This window comes from Aspergillus melleus, assembly GCF_016097325.1.
Source record: "Aspergillus melleus strain CBS 546.65 chromosome Unknown contig3, whole genome shotgun sequence".
NCBI lineage: Eukaryota > Fungi > Ascomycota > Eurotiomycetes > Eurotiales > Aspergillaceae > Aspergillus > Aspergillus melleus.
Window position 1 is genome coordinate 1,951,179 of NW_025763372.1, and position 19,921 is coordinate 1,971,099.

The 19,921-nt window shown below is 52.5% G+C and overlaps 8 protein-coding genes across 8 annotated transcripts; 2 read left to right on the forward strand and 6 right to left on the reverse strand.

Annotated features, from left to right (window-relative positions):
- Positions 1 to 1,716: 1,716 nt before the first annotated feature.
- DCK1 (guanine nucleotide exchange factor DCK1) lies at positions 1,717 to 8,103 on the forward strand (the record flags this gene model as incomplete). Its single annotated transcript, XM_046087405.1, has 1 exon — positions 1,717 to 8,103. One exon carries the CDS (start codon positions 1,717 to 1,719, stop codon positions 8,101 to 8,103), a length of 6,387 nt encoding a protein of 2,128 aa, XP_045943372.1.
- Positions 8,104 to 8,772: 669 nt separating this feature from the next.
- Positions 8,773 to 9,780, reverse strand: LDX57_005720 (metallophosphatase domain-containing protein; the record flags this gene model as incomplete). The annotated part of the gene is made up of 1 exon (XM_046087406.1): positions 8,773 to 9,780. One exon carries the CDS (start codon positions 9,778 to 9,780, stop codon positions 8,773 to 8,775), a length of 1,008 nt encoding a protein of 335 aa, XP_045943373.1.
- A 469-nt stretch (positions 9,781 to 10,249) lies between these two features.
- Positions 10,250 to 10,936, reverse strand: RPS8A (40S ribosomal protein eS8; the record flags this gene model as incomplete). The annotated part of the gene is made up of 2 exons (XM_046087407.1): positions 10,250 to 10,778; positions 10,863 to 10,936. 2 exons carry the CDS (start codon positions 10,934 to 10,936, stop codon positions 10,250 to 10,252), a joined length of 603 nt encoding a protein of 200 aa, XP_045943374.1.
- A 785-nt stretch (positions 10,937 to 11,721) lies between these two features.
- LDX57_005722 (DUF2470 domain-containing protein) lies at positions 11,722 to 12,405 on the reverse strand (the record flags this gene model as incomplete). Its single annotated transcript, XM_046087408.1, has 1 exon — positions 11,722 to 12,405. The coding sequence occupies one exon, from the start codon at positions 12,403 to 12,405 to the stop codon at positions 11,722 to 11,724; it is 684 nt and encodes a 227-aa protein (XP_045943375.1).
- A 9-nt stretch (positions 12,406 to 12,414) lies between these two features.
- Positions 12,415 to 12,825, reverse strand: LDX57_005723 (uncharacterized protein; the record flags this gene model as incomplete). Its single annotated transcript, XM_046087409.1, has 1 exon — positions 12,415 to 12,825. One exon carries the CDS (start codon positions 12,823 to 12,825, stop codon positions 12,415 to 12,417), a length of 411 nt encoding a protein of 136 aa, XP_045943376.1.
- A 557-nt stretch (positions 12,826 to 13,382) lies between these two features.
- LDX57_005724 (uncharacterized protein) lies at positions 13,383 to 13,883 on the reverse strand (the record flags this gene model as incomplete). The annotated part of the gene is made up of 1 exon (XM_046087410.1): positions 13,383 to 13,883. One exon carries the CDS (start codon positions 13,881 to 13,883, stop codon positions 13,383 to 13,385), a length of 501 nt encoding a protein of 166 aa, XP_045943377.1.
- A 1,001-nt stretch (positions 13,884 to 14,884) lies between these two features.
- Positions 14,885 to 16,252, forward strand: LDX57_005725 (uncharacterized protein). Its single transcript, XM_046087411.1, has one exon. The coding sequence runs from the start codon at positions 15,108 to 15,110 to the stop codon at positions 15,804 to 15,806; it is 699 nt and encodes a 232-aa protein (XP_045943378.1). The 5' UTR covers positions 14,885 to 15,107; the 3' UTR covers positions 15,807 to 16,252.
- A 556-nt stretch (positions 16,253 to 16,808) lies between these two features.
- Positions 16,809 to 19,784, reverse strand: PHO91 (putative plasma membrane phosphate transporter Pho87; the record flags this gene model as incomplete). Its single annotated transcript, XM_046087412.1, has 5 exons — positions 16,809 to 16,954; positions 17,016 to 17,793; positions 17,852 to 18,196; positions 18,256 to 19,510; positions 19,702 to 19,784. The coding sequence occupies 5 exons, from the start codon at positions 19,782 to 19,784 to the stop codon at positions 16,809 to 16,811; spliced, it is 2,607 nt and encodes an 868-aa protein (XP_045943379.1).
- Between the last annotated feature and the right edge of the window lie 137 nt (positions 19,785 to 19,921).

The window sequence follows — 19,921 nt, forward strand, 5'->3', positions numbered from 1 at the left end:
TTTCTTTAATTCGGTGGATCATAGATCGGGGCGCTCGGGTTGGATATGTATTGCATCTGGTTTCCTCGCTCGACGAGATCTCCTTGCTGTTGAATAGTGACGGTGCGTGTCAACGAGACCGGCTAGTCACTAGCCCCAGTCTACCACGATCTGGGGAGTCATAGCAGGCTCTTACGCTTGTCGTCCCTCGTAACTTGTACCATGAAATTTATAGTTCTACTGTCAATGATAGGACGGCCTTTTTCCCAGGGAGGACGGGGACGAAGTCGAAAACCGAGGATCTACAGTATCTGAAACAGCAGAACCGTGGGAAGCCCGAGTAGTGGGCCGGCGCCAAAGTGCCTAAACTATGGCTATTCTTGATTTCTTATCCCAGTTTAAGGCTTTAGGTTAATTACGTACCCTAATTAGCGGCCCTGAACTACCACTAATCATAAGTAATAATAATAAGGAAGAGGAGTCGAGGTGAAGGGATCCATGCAGTGGCCTGGTTCAGGGGGAAGAAGGCACACGAATCACACCCCGTGAATGATGGATCATAAAACAGAAAAAGAAAATACAGCTGCAGTAGTTCAACGTGCTGAGATGAAACCGATTCTGCGGAGGGGATCCAAGGCACTGGAAACTGGAGACTGCGAGGGTTGAAGAACTTGATGGATCAACTTTGGATAGGACTAGTATTTAGTAGTAGAACGGAGGAGTGATGGAGTAGTATATCGAGTTTGTGATAATAATAATAACAGCAATAATATTATTACTACAGTCAATAATAGCAGCCATTAAGGGATTAAAGATTGGGTGCCTTAGGGGACTAGCCTCAGGCACTAAGGACCATCTCCGCCGCGAATTCGTTGATTTTCTCGATCTGCTCAGTCCAGACTCTCTCCATCCTTCAATGCTCTCTCGTCGTTCAATCTTCCTCCTGTCATCTTCGCTTGACCTTTCTTTTCTTTGCCTGTGCCACCGCCGTTGGCCCGGACTCATTGACCTCCATTGGGTACGTTCACCCTCTCTTTCCCCCCTCTGTCCGTGTTTCTCCTCCCCTCCCCCTTCTTTTGTTTCCCATTCTCCACAGTTCCTGCCAAGGTGAACAATTGATGGTTGGGCTCCACAGGCCCGGCCATCCACTGCCTGCTAGGGGGGCAAAAAAGGGCCATGGGAAGAAATTGGACAGCCCAGGGAGGATGGGCCAAGTGAAAGAGACGCGAAAAAAAATATTAGTGAACAGTCAATGATCCAGAATCGCTTGTGGTGATAAACAGCTTGTCCATATGCTTTCTTCGCGTCCCCTTCCCGTGCAACTTCAACTCCCCTGATGGGACCTGCCCCAGTTACCATTATTTTCGTGCGAAGTCACCTTTCTGTCTTTAAACTACGGAGTACCTCTGCTAATAACTAAGGGTGGATTTAGTGATGGACTTTTAGTGGCCCTCTCCTCCCACCCCCCTTTTAAACATACCAACTCAGCGACCTACCCTCGTTTGCTACCAGATTCAGTCCCCTTTGGGAATCGCCCACATTCCTTCTTTTCCTTTCTTCAAGCGCCGATAACGCGACCGACCACTGCATGTAGCGCCCCATTTCTCGATCAGGACTGAATTCCAGTTTAATCTCCCCCCTTCTTTTCCCCTCCTTTCCAGTCCCCGCTTCCATTCCTTACGGCCATTGTGACGACCGCTGCGGGGTGCGCTCTGGACGGCCGCCTCGATAGCAGATATGCCCTGGAGGCCTCTGCCTCGAATCGCCTTCGCCGTCGCCATCTATCCCTTCCAACCCTCGACGCCGGCCGATTTACCTCTCGAACTGGGCGATGAATTGTATATAATTGAGCAAGGGGGCGTCAATGGAGAATGGTGTCGCGGATACCTTGTCGCTCCGCCGTCGCTGCTGGCGGGCTTGACGAGTACGAAGGGCCAGACCCTCGAAGCGCGCGTGTTCTCCGGCATCTTCCCCCGCAATTGCGTCGAGATCCGTGAGGTGCTGGGAGACGCAGATGGACAACGAGCGTTGACGAACGGCGAGCGCTCGAGCTCTGACCAGGCAGAAGAAGCTTTCGCGGGGGACATTCGACAGAGTCTGACCTCGATACACTACGACGATCCGGTGCCGGGTGAGGTGTCGGACGTTGTGATTGCGAAGAAGGGCAAACCGTCACAGATCTTCATACAGAGATTGGAGGAAAATGGCCAGCCCAGCCCCCGTTCGCTGCTCAATAGTCCCGCGCCATCGACTTCCCTTTCACACACCCCGGTGGCCGTGACTCCTCGGGATCCCAACGCCCCCAAGCCCGCTGCTCCTGTTCCGATGCTGAAGATCGGCGACGAGACCCCTACCTCCTCCTCAGAGCCTTTGGTCGACGAGATCGCGTCGTGCCTTCGGGAATGGCATTCCACCAACCTCCATCAGCTATTATTGGGCCGACAGTACAGTGTGGTGGAGGAGATGACCGGCATAGTTAGCGAACTCGATTTTGCTCGGCGACAGCTGTTATACAACGTGCTCACGGCACAGGAGAAAGAGTCACTGCGGCGCGAGGTAGTCTGGAAGCTGGTTCGGGGAAATAAGATGCTAGGCGGTGATATCATTGTCAGAGATCCTGAGCAACGGGGTCGTTTGCTGACCGGCGAGGACTCGGCCATTCAGCTGGCCAAACTCCAATCAGAAATGAGCATGCTAGACAGCAGCCCTACGCATCAATCCGATACGGCTGCGCTCCACCATCTACTCCTTGAGATCAATGCTGTTTCGGGCAATGCCCCAGGCCCGGTGACCCTCGCCCTTTATCTGTGTGTTCAATCGGAACCCGGTGTTCTTAGCCCTCTATCCGAAGCATACCACCTCTATATACCGTCTCCTGAAAAGTTCGCCAGTATGGGGCAGAGCAACAAACTGAAGACGCTCTTCACCGAATTGAGTGGCAATGATATCGGCGACGATTCGGCCAGTGGGCCAAGTCTATATCTAGTAGTAGCGGTTAGGGCGACGGAAACCGCTTCTACCTCGACAGCTTCCTCTCAGCCAAGGCCGTCGGTCTCCCGGGAAAGTTCGTCTGCGTCCAAACAATCTCCGGCAGTCAATCAATCCGTCAAAGGCAGTCTGAAGACGCGCCGTAGCATGATGTGGTCATCAAAGCCGCGTGGTATTCAGAGTGCGGAGCCGGGAAGGGAGAGTCCCCGAGGCCCTCCACAGTCTTCGGAGAGTGCGTCGAGCAGCAGGGATCGAACGGCTGGTCAGCCCGCGAAGGAGTCCACTCAAACTCGCACAGTGGGAGTCGGTCTCTTGGAGGTCTCCCAAATCCTTCGGCAAGATAAGGACGCCGAGCAAGTGATCAATATCTGGTCACCTTCTGAAGGAAGCGATGACGGCGACAGCCATACGGATGGGTTCGACGAATTGGTGCGAACGCTGCTTCCTAGCCGCACTGGGAAATATGCGCGATCTCAACGTGCTGCTCGCCTTCACATCCATTTGCAACCTTTTGTGTCCTCTGACTCGGACGCCCTGGTACGGCAAAACCCGACAATCATGCACAACGTTGTCCAGACCAGGAGAATCGGATTTTCACAGGCCCCCTCGAAACCGAGGTCTGATATCTATGTATCGATCTCACAGGCTTCGTTTCCCCCGGAAGCACTCCTTTCACATCCTCAGGCGGGGCAAGTCCCGATACCTTCGAACACGGCATTTAATAATCTGCAGCTGACACTTGAGGTGCGAGCATCGTCAGGCGCACGGATTGAGCGGTGTATTTTCCCCTCATCCAATAACACGGCCCACACCGCATGGCGGACCACAATAGTCCAACGAGGCACTCCCTGGAACCAGACCATCCGCCTGAATGTTCTCGCCGACGAGATTCCAGGGTCACACTTGATAATGAGTATCGCGGATGCCCCTGAGTTTCCCTTTGCTCTCGCTTGGATGCCCCTCTGGGATAACCAAGCTTTCATGCGCGATGGCCCTCATTCGCTGTTGCTGCATGCCTACGACAAGCATACCTCGACCATCGAGAACGGGAAGGGTGCTTATCTCACCCTGCCGTGGAGCTCACTTGGCAAGAACGAATCCGCGAAAGACGAGGCGATTACGGGACCAATGGCCACTTTGCGCCTCGAGACTCACTTGTGTAGCACCGAGTATTCGCAGGACCAGGTGATATTAAGCTTGCTTAATTGGAGGGAGCGACCGGTGGACGAGGTATTAGACACTTTGAAGCGGGTTCTCTTTGTTCCCGAGATCGAGATTGTCAAGCAGCTACGCGGTGTCTTCGACGCACTGTTTGGGATCTTGGTAGAGAACGCTGGTAATGAAGAATACGAAGACCTAATCTTCAAAAACCTCGTGACGGTGCTTGGTATTGTTCATGATCGCCGGTTCAACCTAGGCCCGCTAGTGGATAACTATGCCGACACTCAATTCAATTTTCCCTTCGCTACACCTTGTCTCCTTCGAAGCTATTCACGCCTCCTCCAAGCCAATTCGGATCCTCAACAATCACGGAGTCTTCGGGCGACATTCAAGGTCGGGAGACATGTCCTCAAATTCATCATCAACGCCAGACTGCAACAGAAGGTGAAGGAGGAGGGTATTGGCATCACTCGGGTACAGTCGACTTTCAACCGAGATCTTCATACGATCTTCAAGTCGCTTGAAGTCCTCATGAAGAATTCTTCCCCCGCTATGGTTGGAAGCAAGACGCTGGTGGTCCAACATTTCCACACGTGGCTACCGGAACTGTCCAAGGTTCTTCCGAAGGACGAAATCATCATGGTGGCTCTCAGCTTCATGGACTCGTGCAAGGATGTGAAAGGCATGCTCATCTTGTACAAATTGATTCTGATCCAGCATTACACCCGTCTAGAGATCTTCAGCAAGGGATCGGAGAGACAAAGCTTGATCACGAGCTGCGTGGGATGGTTGGCGCCTTACTGGGGAGCGACGGGCTCGGTATCCGACCTTTATCGCGACCAAGTCCGCTTGAATTGTGCGATTGTGGCAGAGTTACTGAAGGAGCCGAACCCTTACCTTTATGACTTCATGCCGCATATTGTCTCCTCATACTATTCCATCATACCTGATGGGGTGGATGACACCGAATACCTCTCGTTGCTGTTTAGCAAGTCTTTTCCGTTTCAAGTCAAGGCATCCAAGAACATACAGAAGTTCGATGAAGCCCTTGTGGAGCTCTCTGCAATCATGGCTGCGATGACAACGGTAACCAATCCCAAGAGGCCGCGACTCAAGGGGTTGGAGCTTTCTACCTTCCTATCCCAGGCGTTTGAGGTCCATACCTCAATCCTCAATTGTGAGCCTTATCCTGAGAGCTGGCTAAGTGTTCGTGTTTACAACCATCGCGCTACCGTTAAAAGTCTCGAGTATCTCTCATCTATCATGATCAACAAGTTCCTTCCTGCGCCGGATGATGCTGAGACTTTCGACACGAGACTATGGGAGAACTTCTTCATGACTCTGCTCAAGGTCGTCTCCAGCGACGTTCTGGCTCTGGAGACATTCCCCGAGCAAAAGAGGCGGGCTATCTGGAAGATTGCGGGAGATGTCCGCGAGCAAGGCGCCGACCTGTTGAACTCCAGCTGGGAGGCGATTGGCTGGGAGACTACCGACGATGAGCGGGAGCGGTTCAGACTAAAGAAACTTGGCGGCTATCAGGTGCAATATGTCCCGGGTCTAGTGGCCCCTATTATTGAGCTCTGCCTCAGTGTCCACGAGGGATTGCGGCACGTAGCAGTCGAGATCCTGCGCACAATGATTCTCAGCGAATGGAGCCTCAATCAAGATCTGTCCATAATCGAAACGGAGATCATCTCCAGCCTGGACAACCTCTTCAAGACAAAGAATATGAGTGAGGGCGTCGTCCAAAAGCTCTTTATTGGAGAACTACTTGATCACTTTGAGGAGTGTGCGTCTTTTGACGAGGACTTGTCCAATGCGGTCAAAGCTCTCATAGTGACGGTAGATGAACTGTTGGATCTCTTCGTCGCCTCCCAGTGTGGCTCCATGGGCGAAAGTTTGCACACGCTGCGGCTGATGGAGTACATGAAAGACATGGGACGAGAGGATATTTTCATTCGGTATGTCCACGAACTCGCTCAAGTACAGGCTGCGGCGGGCAATTTCTGTGAGGCCGGGCTTGCGCTTCAGTTCCATGCCGACCTTTATGACTGGGACCCTAAGCGGACGGTGCCCGAACTTCTTAACCCTGCTTTGCCCGAGCAAACGTGTTTTGAGAGGAAGGAATCTTTATACTTCACGATCATCCAATATTTCGAGGATGCCAGCGCATGGGCGCATGCTCTGGTCTGCTATAAAGAGCTCGCTCAGCAATACGAGGACACAATGGTGGACTTCGCCAAGCTCTCACGGGCCCAGAGCTCTATGGCCAAGATCTATGAGACTGTCTCGCGTGAAGAAAAGCAATTCCCGCGGTACTTCCGCGTTCTCTACAAGGGACTTGGCTTCCCCGCAAACTTGCGAGACAAGGAATTCATCTTTGAATGCCCACCAGGTGAACGCATGGCCACTTTCGTGGATCGTATGCAGCGAGAGCATCCCGCGGCGCAGATTGTATCATCCGGGGAATCCCACGATTATGAAGGCCAGTATCTACACATCAATCCTGTCAGCGTCCATCGAGACATGAGCCATCCGGTCTATCAAAGGTCCAAAATTCCGTCTTCAGTCAGAGATCATCTTCTGATTTCCGAACCTTGCCGATTCACCTCAACATTGAAGAAACATGCCCGTGGAGCAAGTGTTCAGGGACAGTGGGTTGAGAAAACCATATATACCACCGCGGACCCCTTCCCGAACATCCTCCGCAGGAGCGAGGTGGTAATCACTGAAGAGGTTGCGCTGTCACCCTTGCAAACCGCCGTTGAACGGACATGGCGCAAAACCCAGGAGCTGTCCCTTCTGCAGAGGCGAGCGGCATCCGGTGAAGACTCAAGCCTTTCCAACCTAACCGAGGCATTGGAGCAATTGTTAGACCGCAGCTCTTCCTCATCTAGCTGCGTGGCAGTTTATCGTCAATTCCTGTCCGAGACTCGCGTGGAGGACGAGATCGAGGACACCCCAACTCCAGCCGACCCCATGAAGAACGCTCTGGCCGTCGCCCTGATCGACCATGCACTGGCAATCAAGCATGCTCTTGCCATGTTCCATCGCCCTGCACACCAAGCAACCCAGGCCGAATTGATACGCCGCTTTGAGGATGCGTTTGCGCCGGAACTGTCTTCTCTCACCCCGCTGGCGCAGGACACGCCTCAGCTGACTTTGCCCTATTCTCGGACTCCTTCTGTAAATCGCAAGCCGCAGTCCATGGCGCGATCGGCCAGCCCCGAGCATGAATTGATTCGGTCGTCACGCCAGAACAGTCATAACCGGAGGCATTCGCAGAAACCCTCCGTCAGTCATCGAATCAGTGTGATGAACCCTTTCAAACGATCCAATCACGGAGCTAGCAACTCCGTTTCTACGGTACAAGGGGTGGCGGCGTCACAGCAACCAGCCGGCAACACCAAGGGGACCGAGGATGCTCATCGAGCACCTTCGCGGGCCGAGGCTTCGCAAGAGCGCGACGAGGATGCGATAACTATTAACAGTCGAACTACCAATCAATCTCGAGACACGCAATCAAAGCGGAGGAGTTTCTTTGGAGAGAAGCTACACAAGCACACCTCATCCTTGTCGGTCCCCGGTGGTAATTCCGCCGAGAACTCATCCCAGCGATCGCGAAGCGCCTCACGAGACGCGGCTGCTAAGTCCCATGAGAGCATCAATACTCCTACGTCGCAGCCGCAGCCGAACGGGACCTCTGCGGGCGAACCCTTGGTCACGAGTCCTCGATCAGGATGGTCCACTATACCTTCGATCAAAGACCATCCGCGACCCATGACGCAGAGCAGCGCCACCTCCATCAGAAATCCCGATATTGGTAGTCCGGTCAGCCAGGCGACAGGACACTCCAACGGCGGTGTACGAGACTCGGTCATGAAGCGTTTCAGTCTCTTCAAGGGCCTCAACCGGAAGGGCAGCCGTCTTGATTTTCGGTCTGACTCGAATGGAATGACAGTCCACGAAGAGTAATTTCTATCTCCTCTCCTTCGATTTTTATCCTATTCTTTGTAATGTCTGGACATTTCTTTCTTCATTTTATCTTCTCTCTCCGTTCTTATATTTTGCATTGCAGCGTTCACTACTTGTTACGCCCGGCTTGAGAACATTCTTTTGGATATTTATTTCCTTTTATTGATTTTGATGTGTGGCAACACATATTGTCTGATTTCTTCTATGTTTTCTCGGCCTGTCAAGGGCATGATATTGCCATTTATTCTCCAGATACCTGACACTTTTTTTGTCCGTTGCCGATCGCAACCTTTTTCTCTTCTCTTATATTTCCAAACACGTGGAAATGCATGTAAATTATTTGGCACCATTCTGTTTATTCGATCCTTTTTGCTTCTTGACACTTCTTTCATCGCATATTGTTGCTTATCATGTTTGGACCCTTTATACCCGTGGAGGCAAATGGCTGGTGGGTTTGGTCCCTGGAGGCGTGGGTTTATATAAGGAATAAAGCATTTGGCATTCTCATCTGTTTGAACTGTTGTACCTGATTCAAATGGCAATTGCAGGAGTGGGCACGCTAATATCAATCTCCTCAAAATCCCACGGTACTCCTCGCCATGAATATATAGTAAGGAATATGAACATATAGTAGTATTTACAATATCGAGACCACTCAGTATCCTGTCCTCAATTGCCCTCATCCAGCGGTAGATCCACGTCCACCACCCACGGCGCATTGGCCGGCTCATACTGCACCGTCACGACGCTCGCATTGATGAACAGCGTCTCCTTGCCCATGCGCAACGGATTTGGCGAGCTCTCGCTGACATCCACATACGCACATCGCTCTTCCCTGGCCGTCGACTCGTCAACCTGAATCATCGACCGATTATGCGTACTCCACTCGAACCGCCTCGCCCCGTAGCCCTCATGAATATGTCCGAACACATGCACCCGCGGCTTCGCCCTCTCCGCCGCCCGATATAGATGCTCACACCCCACACTCTCATGCCCAGGCACCACCTGATCCAGAATTCCATACGGCGGACCATGCGTCAGCATCACATCCACGCCCGGCGGGAACGTCGGCACGGGGTTCCTCGCCCCCTCAACACCCCCATACCGATCCTCTTCGCGCTCATACGCAAACGCCCACTCACAAAACGCCGGCGTATACGGCGACGCATAAACCCGAACCCTGGCCCCCGTCGTCAGGCGAAACTCCCTCGTCCCTTCCTCCAAATACCGCACCCCCGCGGCCTCCGCCTCGGGACTCGTCCACAGCGCCTTTATCGCCGCGGGGTCCTCCACCGCGCCGTCATCCTCGGCCTCCGTCCCGCCTCCTGAGATGAACTTCTCCCGGCCATACGTCGCCGACGGCGCCGTGTATCCGCTGCGATATCGGTGGCGGTAATGCCCCACGCGGTTATAGTACTCCTCGTCGAGCGTGATGTCGTGGTTTCCCGCGATCACGAGCTTCAGTTCCGCGGGGGCGTTCTTGAGCATGGAGAGCATGGCTAGGTGTTCGGAGTATCGGCCTACTTTCGTGAGGTCTCCGGCGTGTAGGAGGATGTTGGAGCTTGGGAGTGGATGCCGGTAGGGGTTGTGTGTGTCTGTTGGCGGGTTCGGGGGGAGGCTGTGCGTGTCGGAGATTAGACAGAGGCGGGTTTTGATGGTGTTGGTGGAGGGGGGCATTTTCTTTTTTCTCCTTTTTGCTTGCTTGGATGTATATATATGGTGGGAATTAGGTTTCTCAGAACTGAGATGGTTGAATGTGTGGTTGAGGAAGGGGATTGGGTTGAGAGAGTGAAATGAGGAAGTAAAGGTACCAAAGTGGAGGGAGGGTTGGAGTGGCGTCATCGATCTTCGACAGCAAAGGCCAAGCCTAGGAGGGTCAAGGGAAAGTCCTAAGATAACTACATCGGACTCCAGACATTAAAAAATCTTAAATTGAAAACAACGTAACTAAGGATCATTTCCATTTGGTTGAACAAGTTGTTCAGGAGCTTCTACAACAACAGATGCAACCCCGTCCGAAGAGAAAACCAGCGAAGAGGCCCAGATTCATAACGTATTTGAATTTCTGGTAAAAAATTGCTTGAACAAACTCCAAAGACTACCCGTTTCCACACATCCTGATTCTCTTTTTTTTCTTCTCGTTCGTTTACTTCCGGATCGCACGCTGGTAGAAAGCCAGCTCCTCACCCTCCAGGATGTAACCGTCCACACGGCCGCTCTGGCCGGGACGCGAGGCGATGACGGCGTACAGACGACCGGCCTCGAACTGTCGCTCGATGGCGGACTCGACCTTGCCGTTGTCGGCGAAGCGAGCAGCCTGCTTCTTGGTCACGCTGTTGCTCTTCTTCTCCTCGGGGGCGTCGGACTTCTGCTGGCGACGGCGACCGATGGGCTGGCCGTAGTGGGCCTCGTACCATTGACGGAAGGGAGCGGCATCGATCTGGACAACGGCGGACTTGGTCAAGGTGTTGGTACGGACCAGCTCGTTGTTGGAGGGGTGGTAGGCCACGACGATGACACGGGTCTTGCGGGAGATTCCCTCGGATCCCCACGAGAAGTTACCGGCCTCGAGACGGAGACCACGGAACTTGCGGTTACCACCGCGGGTACGGACGAGATGGATTCTCTTGGTACCGATACGGGTGTTGGAGGGCTGACGACCCTTCTCGAAGGCCCTGAATTGCAGATAAAAAAAAACCGTCAGAAACTTTGGATCGCCGGATAACCATCACGATGTGGGTTCGCAGCCGGTTTCATACCTCTTCTTGCGGTAGGTGGCCCTCTTCGCACCGGTAGCCGAGCGCTTGTGACGGGAGTCGCGAGAAATACCCATGTTGTCGATGTATGGACTAGATGAGATATGGGTATTAGTGGCTGATAAGAAAGATTTTTCTTGTCCGCGGTCTTTCAATCTCCTTCTTCTGTTCCTGCTTTTCTGCTTTCCGTTGCTGTGCGCGTAGGTCGGGTGTGTAGACGAAATGAATCGAGCGTTGTGAACAGAGTCGCAAAGTCCAAGAAAATTCTCCTATCTTTCCAGACCGTTGTGTCGGAGGTGAAAAAACAAAAGCGATGTCGATGTCGATGTCGACGATTGAAATTTCTTTATTCTTGTCTTTTGTGAACCTTCTCGTCCTTTTCGACGTTTCGATCCCAATTCCGACTCGAATTGACGCTAAACGAGACTGACCACGGCGCACGACGCAGGGAGCGAGAACCAACAAAAGCAGGAACAACAAGGAGATATCGAGGACGGAGGATATCACAAGAAACTCACCTCTAATCCTGCAGCCCTTCACCAGGAACGCAGCGGGCAAGGGTCGTTGGGGTTGTCGTCGAGGAGTTGAACTGCTGGTCGTCGGACTCTCGTGAATTTCGCACTGTGGCTCGCTTGTGTCGAAGGTTGCCCTATTCCACACTGCGCTAGTCCGGATAGAGATTAGCAGCGTGTCCCGTGACTTCGCGTCACGGGGCTGGGCATCGCTTATGTCAGCGCTTCGGTTTCCCTTTTGGTCGACCATGGGTGCTTCTTAATCTTAATCTTAATATTCTTGCTCTTCCACTCTTCGAATTGGGTTCTCTAACTACTAAGCCCTATCTACACATCCCTCCTCTGGTCTCCTACTGACTGTGTTCCTTCCCCCCTTGCTTCTCCCGCACCATCGCGTCAAACCGTATCCATGCCCCAAATCCCTCCACCACGGTGGATAGCACCCAGGCGATCCATGTCACTGACAGGAAAGGCACGCCGTGTGGCTTCAACCGCTTAACGGCCAGCAAAGTTGCCTCGATGACATGCGCCCCGATGAGGAAGATGAACACCGGGGGCTGCACCTTGTAGCAGAACCGGGCCATCGCGGGGAAACTGCCCAGCCCGATCGTCTCGTAGACCAGCGACCCAGGCAGGAAGTTGTCGCGCTGACAGAATCCCACCATCGCAGCGAGGCACACGGCAAATCCCACCGCGCCCATGCCCCGCGGTGCGCGATACTCGTTGATCGTAATGTCCGAGAGTCCCAGCTTCTGGAGACACTCCTTGTGCATGGCCACGACTCTGCCACGGGTCTCGGAGAACGAGGCCATGGGCGGATCGAGCGGCACGGTGTAGCGCGTGCCTCGGGCGCTGAGGAGTAGATCGGACAGACTGATATCTTCGAGTCGAGCGGATTTGGCCTCGGACGTCGAGACGTGGCAGTAGACTTGGAGGTACATAGCCAGGGACTTTTGGTGGTCGGCGTTCATGTGTTTGATGATGAAGTTCTTGGTAGTGTTGGCGGACTGATCCGCAGCATTGGAGGGTGCCATGGTGATTGTTCAATTTGTGACTGACAGGGAAAGAGAGATGGAGAGAGAGAGAGATAGAAGATGAGAAGCTGGAAGGGAATGGTCTCCGTAGAGCAATTGTACTTCGGGACTCGACCGGAGCGAGGATCTTTCGATCTCCGCCAAGAATCCGGCCTCGGCTTTGCGATGGGAGCTTAGCCGTCGGCTTCTTCTGCCCACATGTGCTTGGGTCGAAGTATGGAGTATGGAACGCCGTGTGGGAAGAAGGAAAACTGCAATATCCTTATCGAGGATCACCTCTCGATCGACGGGCACGTTGAATCTCGTGCGCCACGTGATGGTCACCCTTCCCTTCCCATCCCTCTCCTTCTCCATCTCTCTCGTTTCCTCTCCATCGCAACTCAGCGCATTGAGCTGTCCATCAACACATCTTAATCTCATCGACCAGCCTGGAATCACACAAGACCGAACGGTCACTAATCATTAGCCTTCAGCATGGTTGCCTTCGACCCACATCTACTACGGCCCTAGTACGGAGTAGTCAAACTTCTATTTATCGACGCTGGTCGGCTGGGATCATCGAGAATATCAATATTATCAAATTAAAAGAAAGAAGTCTTTCCAACCTAATGTCAAGAAATCAAAACACCGGAGAAACCGATCAATCATGCTAGCAGATGGAGTATAATCACGCACAACACGCATCAACACGAACAGCCGAATTCTATCGGAAATCGAAGAGGCAGAAGAACAGAAAACATAGGATGTCAAATCGCGGTCAACTGTTCATGGCTTTCATCACAAAACGAATACATAAGAAAGAGAGAAATAGAAGGGAGAATTCCATGACACGCAGGTTCGTCGAATGGCCCACGACCAATGTGCAACTCGGATGTCGGTCATTATGCACTGCATGGGTAAGAAGTGGTCAACTCCTATTCAATTCTTAGAGTGCCTCATGGAATGGAGGTACGACGAGGCTAAAGAAAAAAAATAACTTACAGTAAGGATAGGGTCAGGTCGCCGTGAATGTGCGCCTTCAGTTCCACCTCGATCTCGAGGTTCAACTCCAGGGTCAGTCGGAGGCCGTCGTCTTTCTCCTCGCCGCCCTTATCGACGGTGTTCATCGCGCCGTTTTGCACGTCCTGGCTGCTGATGCCTTGGTTGGTCAATGACTGCTGGCCCCGCTTGAAGGGCTGCATCGCATTGCCCGGCACCTCGTCGTCGGCCTCTTCATAGTCATCGTCGTATTCGTCTGTAGAATAGTCGTCGGACAGATAATCGTCCTCATCGTCAGCAGGGCGTCTTTGTTGGTTTTGTTGACGCCGTCGTCGTTGCTGCTGCTGCTGCTGTTGCTTTTGACCGGGCTTCTGAGGGGCATAGTCGTCTTCGTCCCCAGAAACCGAGTATTCATCCGATTCGTAATCGTCCGAGTAGTCGTCCTCTTGCTGCTGAAAGGGCTTTTGCTCCTTGGGCTTCTCGGCGGTTGCGGTTGCCATTGCGACCTTCTGAGAGCGGTCCTATGGGTTTCTGATCAACAGCACACGGGATGACAACGAATGAAAGACAGCTGCGACCAGACTGTGTTCTTGTCTGAAACTAAGAATGAGTGGACAAGAAGAGGGAGGGAATAATGACTCGGGAAAATTAACAGGTTCAAGACCGGGGAAGAGGAGGGGGAAGAAAATGTGATGGATAGGAAAAAAAGCCGGACGAGAGCAGACGAGCCAGACACCTTTTGTCTACTTTTCCCCTTCCCCGAAGATGGGCAGCCATCTCTAACATGCATGGCCAAGCCCATGACGTTGTCCTGCAATGCATCTGTCCAGAAATCCCACCCAACAATCAATCGGTGATCACATCGGTGGCGCGACCGACAGCATTTCCGAGGTGTGGATGGTCAGACGTTGACCCCCATTCGTCATCCCCAATCCTCAAGTCTCAGGCAAGTCATCGCATGTCACGACCAGATTACATAGTGTGGAGTTTCTATTTTCAGTACCTAATTGACACCAGTCAGGTACATTCGGACCCATGGTCCATGGTACGGAGTACACGCACGCGAGAGAGCTGAGAACCAGGCATTTGTCTTGGTTGGCACCCACTGTGTTGGAAAATTTGCTAAGGGGCCATCACAATTTCCCAGCGTTTCCCCTGCCTGTCATCTCCATGAAAACTCCATGGAAACCGGGACTTGAAGTCTCGACCGCACTGACGTGCGTGGCGTCATCTCGCATCCAAGCGGTCAAGTGGGCCGCCGCGATGGAGCAGCTCGGGCCATACATCGTACGCTACTATATTAACCCCTAACCCGCTTCAGTATAGTCGGCGATCGTGCGCGGCAGAGCAAGATGCGAAGGGCTGATATCCTTGCGCTCGAGACGTCATTGTCGACCTCCACCCGGTGCAATCAGGGCGGGCTCCAGCCCTCCTCCTCCTCGTCGTACGGATGACGCTGTCCTCGCTGCTCCCGTTTTCCTCCAATCTCAGCTCCTCGTTTCGAACGCAGCTGACGTCGGAGGTGGGCTGGAATATGCTCCAACCTTGCATGATCGTGAGGGTCATATAAAGTAGATCTAGCCGGGATGCGGTCATAATCTCTACAACCCTACGGAGTAAGCAGCGCCATCAGGTAACCTTCCCCTCCCCCCTTACGCCAGATATAATCCCCTCTCCGCTTCGATCTCTAGTCCTTTTCCTTTCTTTCTCTTTTTCTTTCCACTATGTCTGATAAGGAAGACAACCCCCAGACCCCCGCACAGGAGAACGAGAACACCCCCAATTCCCCTAAGCCTCAAGAGGAACAGGACAACGGTCCAAGCTCCCCTCAGTCCAAGGAAGAAGGACAAGAAGACAACGGTCCTAGCACCCCTCAACCCAAGAAAGAAGAACAAGAGGACAACGGTCCTAGTTCCCCTCAACCTAAAGAAGAAGAAGGACAAGACAACGGTCCTCAACCCAAACAGGAGGAGAACGACAACAAGACCTTCAAACAAGAACCCGACTCGGATAACGAGCCCGCTCCTCAACGGGAACCAGCTCCTGAACGTCGCCAAAGAAGACCTCGTCCCCAGAAAACTCGTCAGGACTCCGGAGCAATGGCAGACACTGCCGAGAAGCCCCGCCGCCAGCGTCGCCAGCGTCGCCAGCCCCAAGAACAGCAAGACGGCGGTCCCCTCGGAGGCCTAGGTGGAGTGGACCAAGTCGGCGACCTGGTCCAGAACACGGCCGGTAATGCTGTCAATGGTGTGACCGGCTCTGCCGGCAAGGCTGTTGGTGGTGTCCTCGGCGGCGGCAAGAGCGAGGGTGGTGACGACGGCGGAAAGGACGAACAGCTGCGACTGCGTCTAGATCTGAACCTCGACATCGAAGTGCAATTGAAGGCCAAGATTCATGGTGATCTGACTCTTGGATTGCTGTGAGTCTCCCCTTCACCCAAATCATTATTCCTCATGGGCCCGAGCTAACCTACTTCCTTCGCAGTAACTAAACGACGTGACGTGAACTCGACCGATAGACGAAAAGCACCCTTTCCTATCTCGTATCCGTCTCTTTGCTTCATTGCACATACTCGATACCTTTGATCTTTTCATGCCTTGCCTTTCTATGTTCGATTGCATATGATAATGCCTTTTGGGATTTTTTTTACTCGGGTGTTTGTTCGCAGAGTTTAGATCTCCCATGCTGCCGATTCCACTTTGACGATTAGCTTTTTTCTGGTTTCTTTCTTATATTGGTGGGATGATATGGTTGTTTCTGCTTCTTTTCTTCATTATCCTTTCTGTTCCATCTTTCCATTGTTACTTTGTCTCGAGACCGAAACGATGCGATGCATATAGTATTTCCGAACTTGGGATCCCAAGGACTTGGAACGATTAATGAACCATTTCAGATTAATATCTCATAACCCAGAGTAGATAACTTGTATATCTTAGTCAGTCCAATTTGCTTTGTTCAAGTCATATCTTAGAAGATAGGTAAGCCATAACAGTCTAGCGAAACATAAATCATGGTCGGGAAAAAGCAAATCCAAGCCAAGATGAAGCAAAGATATACATGTTGGAGCAAGTAAGTAAAAAGCCAATTCCGCCTCCCCCTGGTGCGTTGCCCTGCCTTTTCTACCGTGTATAAATAAACCAAGTAACCAAGTATAGTACCTATATCTCGTCTAAAAAAAGCCAAACAGATACAGAATAGAATAGAACAGAAACACGGACATAGAAAAAAACGACCACTCAAGCAAGGACAGGCAAGCAAATATATCCAAGACGCGAGATACGGCCGCTCAATATGGGCAATCAAAATTTTATCAAAGGAAACAGGTTGGGCCGTGTGCGGTGATCATAGCGCTTTGCCGATATAGAGTATGGGCTCGAGAGCTAGGATGTATTGGATCTCGGTTTACAAGTCCATCAATCTATTGGTTATAGACCGGCGATGTACATCAACCCGTAACCGACGGTCACGACGACAGCGAACGACATCAAACTGGCAGGGATGCCTCTGGTCAAGAAGTGGCGGACCTGGAGGTATCGCTGGCCCGTTTGGGGAACCTCGGTCATGATAGCCGCTGGAACGGGGAAAATTAGTTGAGTCTGCAATGGTAATGGGAAAGAAGAGGGAGGACCTACTCATGTTGGGGAATCCACTGGTTGGCAAGCCCATGGCCACAGAACACATCAGGGCGCTAGCCATGACCAGCAGGTTGGGATGCGGGTCATCCATGCTGACGCCGATTTGTCGGACAAGAGGGAGCATGATGAGGGCGGCGACGGTGTGGGAGATGAACGTGGCCACGACCAGGATCAAGCTGGAAAATACGATCAGGACACTGTATAGACTCAGGTGCTCGACTCGTTCGCGGATGCCATTGGCCAAGGTATGCAGGAGGCCGGAGGAGGTCACGGCTTTGCCGAGGCAAAGCCCTCCGGCGGCCAAGATGATGATGGTCCACAGGAAGTTATTAAAATCTTCTTTGTTGAGGATACCGGTTCCGAAAAAAAGTACCATGGGGATAATCGCGATGACACCCATGTCGCCGAAGACATGCTCCAACTGATGGCTGCCACACCAGAGAGCGATGGTGGACAGCGTGACAATGCTGATGAACCATTGAACTCCGGAGAATTTGTCCTTCACGGGCCGGATGGGGACAAGGGTGGTGTCACGGCCGGGATGGAAGGTGGCCAGCAGGAGGAGCCAGATCAGCAGGATGGATATGATGCAGACGGGAAGTGACACAAAGAACCAGGTGCCCCAGCTGATGCTGGGATACATGTTCTGGAGCGCAATGATGTTCTGAGGTGATGCAATTGGTGACGCAGCACCACCGACATTGGCGGCGAGAGCAATACCCAAAATTAGGGCTTTAGCAAAGTTCGAGTCGGGTGGAAGGGTGCGGAGCAGGGGCTGGGTATCTAGGTCAGCAACATAGAACGGCTGAGGGGCAATCGGGACGGCTGGTTACCTGTATGATCGAGTAGCACAAGACTGGAGATGCCACATTGCTGATCCACATACTCAGAAACATGCTCACAAACATGTTTGTGAGTAGTACAACCTTGGGATTGGAACCAGCTTTACTCAAGACAAACATCGCCATGCGCCGAGCGATGTCATGTTTAGACAAGGCTGCGGCGATGGTGAAGCCACCGAGCAAGAGCATGATGACCGGCGTCCACATCGAACTAAAAACAACCCCTGTAGCTTCCTTCGGTCCTAATCGCTCGTATGGCTTTTTCTCCGATTTCATGATGCCCAGCAAAACGACAAGGAACGGGACAAGAAGCGAAGTAACGAAAAGAGGAATGACCTGGCATAAGAAAGCGCATGAGTTAACGAGACTCACAACAGACAAGGGGAAAGTCATACTTCTGTAGCCCACAACAAACTGACAAAAACAAGCATGGCCAAGCAGTTTTGCTGCTCTGGTTTTTCCATGATCGGCACAAGAAGCAGCACCCCGAAGACCAAGAGGTTGAAAACGAGGGTACCGAAGCTCAAGCTAAACAGCCATTCCGGAGGACGGAACACGCCTAGAGGGGTTCTGATTTCCTTGGCTGGAGATTCCGATTCATCACCTTGTCGTCGTGCTGCTGCAGGATCCTCGGCGCCGCCCAGAAGAGTCCTGCGAATACCGACATTCGCCGCCTGGGCCTTTCTTTCAATGCCGATCATTTCCCTCCACACCGTATTCCTCTCCCAAACCACATGCTCCCTCAAGTGCAATCGAAGCTCACGTTTGGCGAGTGATAGATTCTTGGCTGTAACCACGTCCGCATAGACACTTTCAATTTTGAGAATATAATCCTCCACCTTCTTCATGGTCGATTCCGTAAAGGGGTATTGCAGGGAGACCGTGGAGTTCATGTACTCTCGTCGGAGGTTGCGATCGAGGATCTTGTCGTACTTTTTCAAGGCTTTGGAAAAACCGGTTTTATTCAGCTGAATGTATGATTTGAGCCCGCAGAGTGACACATAAGCGTCGACAATCCGCTTCTTCAAAGAGAGTCCTGAGTTGTAGAGGTCAAGAACCTTGGGATCTCTGAAGTTCTCGACCTGTGCACCTGGGCGGGTGTTGGGGTGACCATCATATTCTAGATCCCTCGCGTCTCGCAAAAAGGATGAATGCCTCATGTCGGCACGGCTATCGCCGAGGTTAGTTGAGGTGGCGCCGTGCGATACTGGTCTTTCACGATGCGACAGCGGACGGTCGTCGTCGCTATCTGCATCATCGTCGTCGTCTTCTTCTTCGACCATCGACTCACTAATCACACTGCGTCGTCGTCCATTGCTCAACGAATAATCCCGGAACGTGCTCTCCCCGCGCGGTCTGGAACCCGAGCTCATGGTCCGCGTCTTGGTCATATTCTCGCTCATCGGGTCCAAGCTCACACCATCGGTCTCCGAGACGTACTCTTCGGCATCCCGGGCGACTCCTTCCACTTCATTGAGTATTTCTACCTCTTTGTCTGCGTAGAAGCTACAGATCTTCTCGAGTTCCAGATCCAAAGCTCGCCGAAAGATCGCATCGGGATTGGGAGTACTGTCTAGCAAGGGTGCGGATTCAACGTCGGGATGGGTCGTTCCAGTGGCCTGATGTGCCTGTTGCTCCAGAGAATATATCCTAGAGCCGAATTGCACTCTGTTAGCGAGTTGTCATCTCATGCGAGGCACCGGAACACGAGATGTAACACGCGGTGTTCCGAGTGGACCAACCGTCGCACTTGCACGCCATAGCCAAGTAACACCGGGAGCGCGGAAGTTGATATAAGCGGGCGACGGCCCTCGATGTCCAAGGAGCATGCAAACACTTACACTTTCTTGAGATTGCTATATGCGATGTAATAAGAACTCCACTCCGGAACAGCATTGAACTGAATGCTGTGTGAAAACTTCATCTTGGCGTCGAGTCCACTATCTCTCAGATACTGCGAGCGATTCTGAAGAGCCTCGACCCAGTATTTGAGCCTGAGCGGTCTCGAAGATGGGCGACGTTGATGCGGGTCACCGCCTCTTCCTGGGCCCACACGCTTCT

Coding starts and splice junctions, on each gene's coding strand:
- LDX57_005725 (XM_046087411.1), top strand. CDS start 15,108: ATGTCTGATAAGGAAGACAACCCCCAGACCCCCGCACAGGAGAACGAG.